Here is a 7,769-nt window from a genome sequence, read left to right as displayed (position 1 = left end):
TATTATGTAGAATTATCATTAATTTTATTGTATTTATCTGGACCAAAATTTTAAAAGGGCGCATAAGCATTTTAAGAGCTGGAACTGTTTTGCAAATTCCGACATAACAAGAAACAAGGAGTAATAACATTCCGTTTAGAACGTGTTTCAATAAGTGCAATCCAACCATTTATTTGAACCACATTTTGTCAAAATGTTTTTAAGAATTTAACATTACCAACATTTATTTACGGAGATAATCAGTTTCCAAAATTGTGAACTTGCAGTCATGAAATTCGGAACAAAACCAAATGCCATAGCACCTTTTTCAAAAAAACTTGCCTTTCAATTATATTTTTCCCGGTAAATGCTGTTTGTAAGAGACGATTGTTAACCAACAGTACGCAATATCACGAACAAAATTGAATCCTTACCAAAGAAGAAAAAAATCCCCATCACAGCTTTTCTGATAGCACACCTGCAATTCTGAAAATATATACCCATTCAGCTCACTTCCACAGCACCAGAACAAATTGGATTTCCCGGTGAAGCAGTCGGAATGCGTTTGCAAAAAAAAAATTCGCAGAACTTCCAACCCTCCCACCTCATTTACTTACCGTCACTCACACAGCCCTGCTGGCCATTAGGTCATCAACCGGGTCGGAAAGTGTTGAAATTCACTGGAAAACTCGTGGAAACTCGCGGGATGGTCAACAATGACGCACGGTACAGTGAAAAGCACGCACCCGGTTGTTTATTTTTTAATCCAAATATATTTCTTAATAAACCGAGTTCTGTGTGTGTGTGTTTGTTCTGTGCACATTATTTTACGTATAAACTACGTTTCATTTGTGTGATGTTTATTCATTTTTTTTCTTTTTGTTCAGGTTGCACTTTGCGTTTCGTAATTTGTGACCGCTTTTAACGTTTCAATAGATGTCATTTAACACACGCGATTGTTTCTTTTTCGATTTGCTTTTGTCTCAGTTTGTTTTTTTTCAGGTTTTTGATGTTTGTTTTTCCTTTTTTTTCAATTACTGCTGCTTTTGTTGGTTTCGGGGAGAGAGGAAAAAAGGGGGGGGGGGGGGGGGTAAACATTTTGCGCTGCAAGTGACACATTTTTTTCTGATTGGTTTTTTTGGTTTTTGATTTTTTACTGTTTTTACTGACACACTTTTGTATTTACAACTATACATTTATGTTGAATTTTTAACCATTTTATGCGCCAGTTTTTGTTTTGATTGGCTTTGCCCAACTTCTCCCAGAGGTTGAAACAAAACCCAATTACGCTGTTCGGTTTTTGTTGCACTTTACGTAATCAGTATGGCTTGCAGGGTTCAACGGAGTTGACTGACTCTAGTTTTTTTTTGTTCGCTTTGTTCCAAGTTGCTGCGCACTGGGTAGAGGAGAAAAGTTTTACAAAAATTACACTGCGTACAAATGATATTACAAAAATGTTTGCTTTCGTCGACATACATAGTTTTTGTTTTGTTCAGTTGGTTTTGTGGGTCAGAATTTTTTCGCTACACACTAAATCTAACTGTAGGTTTCTGGGTAGAGAAATCATGGTTTTGGATTTTAATTTTGACAATTAGGTCAAACTTATAATCCACCACCAAAAGAGATTCCCGTCAACTTTTATTTTCTGTGGTTTAGTTACAGCATCCATCTATTAGTAGTTAACAGTTTTGATTTTCCAGAAAAGGACAGGGATGAACGATGATTGATTGGTTGTGAATAGATTTTTCTTGTCTTTCCTTTTCAAAATGGGGATGAAATGGAATTTAAGTTATAATTTATTTAGCTAGGTTGTCTCTTCCAGTGGGCTGAGTAAGAGTTTCTGTGTGTGTGTGTTTTTTTTTTCTTCTAGTATGTTGTACCAGTTCCAACTTGTCACATTCTAGATCGGTTATACTACATGATTTTTGCATTCTAGTCTACTTCATACTTAACCCTATATTTACATCACGATTTAATTCATCACTAACAACTGAAGGAATGGTAAGTCTTAATTAAAAATACATTTTTTTTGATACAAAAATACAAAAATAAATTTCTCCAAATTTAAACAAACAATAAATTTCGAATTAAAAAAAAAACTTTTGTAATTTCAATTTCAAATTCTTATTCGAAAACAAATCTTAATCCTTCAAATTTTCTCTAGAACAACCTTACTCAGTATCCAATCATCAGTTCTCTTGATGCTCACCTCATTTTCACTTTCACCAGAATGCTAGTAATACAGCACCTTTCAATGTTTTTTCTTCTTCCCACAATTTTCATCGTTTTTCCACCCTCTCAGCTTACCATATAATCTTACTTTTCCTTGCACTCATTGCATTTTTTTTTTCTCTAGCTGAATTCAATAACTTGTTCATACCTTTTTACACAATTGCCACTAATGACGTGCGCAAAGCAACCGATTGATGACCTGATATGTTACAATCGTCCCGAGCAGCAGCCGGTACTGGACCGCCACCAGGACGCCGTTGCCGTGGTCGCCGTGCTGCATCGCTGCAGGGTTTTCACCTGAAAGGAAGAAGAACGAAAATGATCATTCAACGTTTTGAATGGCACTTCGTTCAATGAAATCAACTCGATTCGATGTATTTTTCAAGAGTTTGTTTTCATCCCAATGCACATATAATTATCTTTCAATGGCAGCTTATCAACACTTTCGGCCGTGATGGTTCATGGATTTAAAGAACATACTTAAAATAACACATGTGCGGATGGAACAAGAGCAACTGATTTAAAAACACTTGATAATCACCATGACCACACAATAATTTTAATTATTTCAATTCCTAGAAGGCTCTACAGTAGAGAATTTAACGGATTTTCACACTTTGGAAAGCTAAAATTCTCCAATTTTCCGTTATTCGACTGTAAAAAATGTTGGAACATGTCATTTTATGGGAAATTTAATGTACTTTTCGAATCTACATTGACCCAGAAGGGTCATTTTTTCATCTAGAACAAAAAATTTCATTTTAAAATTTTGTATTTTTTCTAACTTTGTAGGGTTATTTTTTAGAGTGTAATAATGTTCTAAAAAGTTGTAGAGCAGACAATTACAAAAATTGATTTATAAATATAAGGTGTTTGCTTATAAACATCACGAGTTATCGCGATTTTACGAAAAAACGTTACTTAATCCACCTTTAGGTGGTTGGTACCTTCCTCACATTCATAAAGTCAATAAATTCAGTAAAAATAGCAACATTCCCCCTTAACATCTTTAACAAATCAACTTTATTACTCATTTCTTTTGATAGGGTTCACTGACCTTCAATATTTCTGGCTCATCGGCAAGGTCTAATAAAAAACCTATCCAACGATAGTTCGCATGGAAAATTCAGACAATATTTCTATCACAATATCTGAAATCCGCCCTCCAAAAAGTGTATAAATAACACTTACCCGAGCAGACGGAAATAACTTGGGAATAACATTTTTTGATATTGGAAAATACTAGGCCAATAACATTTTATGTTATTCATAACAAGATTTGTTATTCGCCGTGATGATTTTTTTGTTATTGGATTGTTATTGTAATAACAGACTAATAACATTTTTAGTTATTCTTCGAACAAATCTTTGTTATTATTTTTTGTTATTTTAACAACTAATCCGATCATCCCAATAACAGTTGGAGTTATTCTTCCATAACAAAAAATGTTATTCCAAAGTTGTTTTGGCTTTCAACCAATATCAGACCAATAACAAATTTTGTTATGATAACATAAACTGTTATTAAACCCTAATGCAAAAATTGATTTTCAAGAAGATTCCATAACACTTTCTGTTATTTTAACAGAATTTGTTATTGAAATGGCATGAATTTTGTTATTACCGTCTGTCCGGGTAAATGCTAATAACTGTTGATACAGTTGTCAGATCCTTGATGTTTTATGCTCATTTGAAAGGTCTTTCGATTACCTAACTAACGATGGGTCGCATGATTGACCCGGTCATCATTTTTTTTTGAAATATCTGAGATCCGGCCTCCAAAAAGTGTTCAAATAACACTTAAGTGCTAATAACTTTTAATAGGGTTGTCAAATATTCAATGTTATGGGCTCATTTTAATACCTTTCTGAAAATGTATAACATGACAGGTTTTCTTGCAAAAACCACCCTTTTTACAATCTTCCGGACATACGCCAAAATCGTTTTTTTTTAGCATAACTTTTGAAGTACTTAACGAAACTTGCTGATTTCAAATAGAGACTTATGGGATCCCAAGACGGATCGAATGAGACTAATACGGTTAAAATCCGTTCATCCAGTCTGGAGATAATCGAGTGACATTTTTTTGTCCACCCATCTACAAACATCCACACAGACATTTGCTCAGAACATGATTTTGAGTCGATTTGTATACGTGAAGGTGGGTCTACGAGGTTAAATTAATAAGTTCATTTTTCGAGAGATTTTATAGCCTTTCCTCAGTAAGGTGAGGAAGGCAAAAGTTTTGAAAAAGTTACTTTTTGCGTTTCTCTTTGTTTCGTCATCCGTGTCTGTCGCGGGTGACGATGAACGGCTATGATCGACAACGACCAACTCTTTCAAAACTTTTTTCGTAAAATCGCGATAACTCGTGACGTTTATAAGCAAACCCCTTATGTTTGGATATCAAGTTTTTGTAATTGTCTGCTTTACAACTTTGTTGAACATTGCTACATTCTAAAAAATAACCCTGCAATGTTAGAAAAAACACGACATTTTAAAATGAAAAATTTTGTTCTAAATGATAAAATGACCCATCTTTCCCATAAAATGACATGCTCCAAAAAAATTACAGTTGAGTAACGGAATATGGCAGAGTTTTTAAAACGTTTTTGGGTTTTTTTCGATTAAAAATACGTTTTTTCGGAAGTCTGAGAACGCCATCAAATCGGGCGTCTAATTATACATAAAAGTCCCTTTGGCACCAAATTTATTTCTCATTACCGTTTCAGGCTGCAAATTATTGAAAAACACCTCTTTTTTCGCATGTTCAAAAATAAAAAGGGTCGTACCGTCCCTCCGTCACGAGATATCAAAAAACGGACCTCGGATTCGTGTTCAGGGACAAAAGTTATCCCTTAGGACAAAGTTTCACGCAAATTGAAGAGGGGTCGGGGCAACTGCTGTGTGAGTTGGCGGAGAATTACCCAGATAGCTTTTGCCATCAACTGGCCTTCAAATTTCCGCACTTCCGAATCGTCAAACTTCACTCACCGTTCAGGATGTGCACAAGCGTGGACGCCGCGACCGCGTTGTTCGACACACACGAGTAGTTGCCCGAGTTGAGCGTGTTGGTGTGCGTTATCACCAGCTCCGAGTAGCGGTTATCTACCAGAAGGGAAGGATACATTAAGGACATTACATTAGAGGTTTTGAGAACCCTTCTGGATCAATATGTGGAAAGCGGGCATAATTCCAAAAGCTCGTCTTACCGGCCTCGGTGGACACGTTCACGCCCCGGTGGACGTCGTAGTTGATCATCCGGTTGTTGTGGTACCAGAAGATGTACAGCGGGGGTTCGTTGCTCTTGACGACCCGGCACGTGAGCCGCAGCGTCGAACCCGGCTTCAGATACTTCTCCGAGGGGCCGAAAATCTCCGCTTTCGCTTCTGTAAAGTACAGACACTTGGGTTATAGTTGGAAAACCCCCCATTTAGAAACCTGCCCACTTACCGACAACGTCCAGCTGGACAAATATCGACGTCGGTGGATGCGTCGAGACCTGGCACTCGTACAGGCCGGCGTCCCGGAGCTGGACGTATTTGATCTGGAGTGGCCACTCCTGGGAAAGCGAGAGGAAGAGAGCACAAATCGGAAATTAATAGGAATAGTAATATTTGCGTTGAGGGCTTAGTCGTGCTGGATTCGTGGCACGGTCGCTGCAGTCTGTACTTGGCTTGCCCACTAATGAAGTACCGTGCCCTGATTACTGACGGCGGTGATACGGAAAGCGAATCCCGCGCTGAAATCATGACAAATATTTGCCCTGCCTGGATGCTTCCCAAGTGTTTCTGGAACTACCTATACCCAGGGTTGCCAAGTTGCCAGATAAATCTGGGAATGCCAGATTTTTCAGGTGTCCTCCAGAATAAAGATTCGTCCTTCTCTGTGCCAGATATTGACTGATTTTGCCAGATTTTTCAGTTTATGCCCATTTAGTACAACTTTTTGATTAAAATGAACGAATTTAATAGCAAATAAAAAAAATATATTGTGTTTTCCTTAAAGAAAATGCAAATTAACATTTTTGTGGCCACAAAATCAGTTAAATCATCTGAATTATACAAACTTTTGGATTGATTTATATCCTCCCTCCCTTTCACCATTCTGAATTGTTAGATTTCCGTCTGCCAGATTTTGCCAGATTTTTATTCCATACTTTACCAGATGTTTCAAATTTTGACCTGGTAACCCAGCCTATACCTGTGCCACAGCAGTGCACGAACGTGCAATGCATCCGTTTTTAGTGTAACGTGTCTGCTGGTGTGACTATAGAGTAATTCTCTATGAAATCGGTCTTTTTTCTTCAATTTTAATTTTTGTATTTTTTAATCCGACTGAAACTTTTTTGGTGCCTTCGGTATGCCCAAAGAAGCCATTTTGCATCATTAGTTTGTCTATATAATTTTCCATACAAATTTGGCAGCTGTCCATACAAAAATGATGTATGAAAATTCAAAAATCTGTATCTTTTGAAGAAATTTTTTGATCGATTTGGTGTCTTCGGCAAAGTTGTAGGTATGGATACGGACTGCACTGGAAAAAAATGATACAATGTAAAAAAAATTTGGTGATTTTTTATTTAACTTTTTATCACTAAAACTTGATTTGCAAAAAAACACTATTTTTAATTTTTTTTATTTTTTGATATGTTTTAGAGATTTTTAGATTTTTAATGTTAAAATATGAAACATTTGTGAAATTTTCCGATCTTTTCGAAAACAATATTTTCAAAATTTTCAAATCAAGACTAACATTTTAAAAGGGCGTAATATTGAATGGTTGGCCCTTTTGAAATGTTAGTCTTGATTAGAAAATTTTGAAAATATTTGTTTCGAAAAGATCGGAAAATTTCACTAATGTTTCATATTTTAACATTGAAAATCGGACCATTAGTTGCTGAGATGTCGACATTGAAAAATGGTGGGTTGTTTGGTTGAGACTTAGAAAACATCAATTTTCCTGTTTTTAAACCTTTGCATTGCAATATCTCAGCAACTAAAGGTCGTATCAACAAATTCCGAAGAAGCAAAGTATAGAGAATTTTCTCAGCATTTTAAAAATATTTTTTCTAAAAGTGTGCAAACATGTGCACTAATTTAAAAAAATGAAAAACTGCGACTATTTTCAAAAAAGTCACCTAAATATGGATTTAACTTGAAAACGGTGCACTTTATCAAAATTTCACTGAAGTACTTTTTGATTGCAAATTTGATTTTACATCAAAAAATGAAGTTGAAAAATTTTTGCGACCAATTTTTCGATTTTTTGAAAAAATCAGTATTGATTCAAAAATTTATAGCTCGCTCAATGATTTTTGGCACAACCTGGAAATTTCTGAAAAGTTGGCATTTTATGTCCTCTAAAACATATCAAAAAATAAAAAAAAATTAAAAATAGTGTTTTTTTGCAAATCAAGTTTTAGTAATAAAAAGTTAAAAAAAAAATCACCAAATTTTTTTTACCGTGTATCATTTTTTTCCAGTGTAGTCCGGATTCATACCTACAACTTTGCCGAAGACACCAAATCGATCAAAAATTCCTTCAAAAGATACAGA

The 7,769-nt window shown here is 35.5% G+C and overlaps 1 protein-coding gene across 1 annotated transcript; it reads right to left on the bottom strand.

The window, feature by feature from the left end:
- Positions 1 to 1,070: 1,070 nt before the first annotated feature.
- Positions 1,071 to 5,800, bottom strand: LOC120430786 (cell adhesion molecule DSCAML1-like; the record flags this gene model as incomplete). The annotated part of the gene is made up of 4 exons (XM_039595899.2): positions 1,071 to 2,508; positions 5,206 to 5,319; positions 5,424 to 5,600; positions 5,665 to 5,800. Coding segments are annotated over 4 exons (558 nt in total), but the record flags the coding sequence as incomplete, so codon positions are not given.
- Between the last annotated feature and the right edge of the window lie 1,969 nt (positions 5,801 to 7,769).

The sequence above is a fragment of the Culex pipiens genome, chromosome 2 (genome assembly GCF_016801865.2).
Source record: "Culex pipiens pallens isolate TS chromosome 2, TS_CPP_V2, whole genome shotgun sequence".
Taxonomy (NCBI): domain Eukaryota; kingdom Metazoa; phylum Arthropoda; class Insecta; order Diptera; family Culicidae; genus Culex; species Culex pipiens.
The sequence above is the reverse complement of the archived record's forward strand: the minus strand, read 5'-3'. Positions and strand labels throughout refer to the sequence as shown.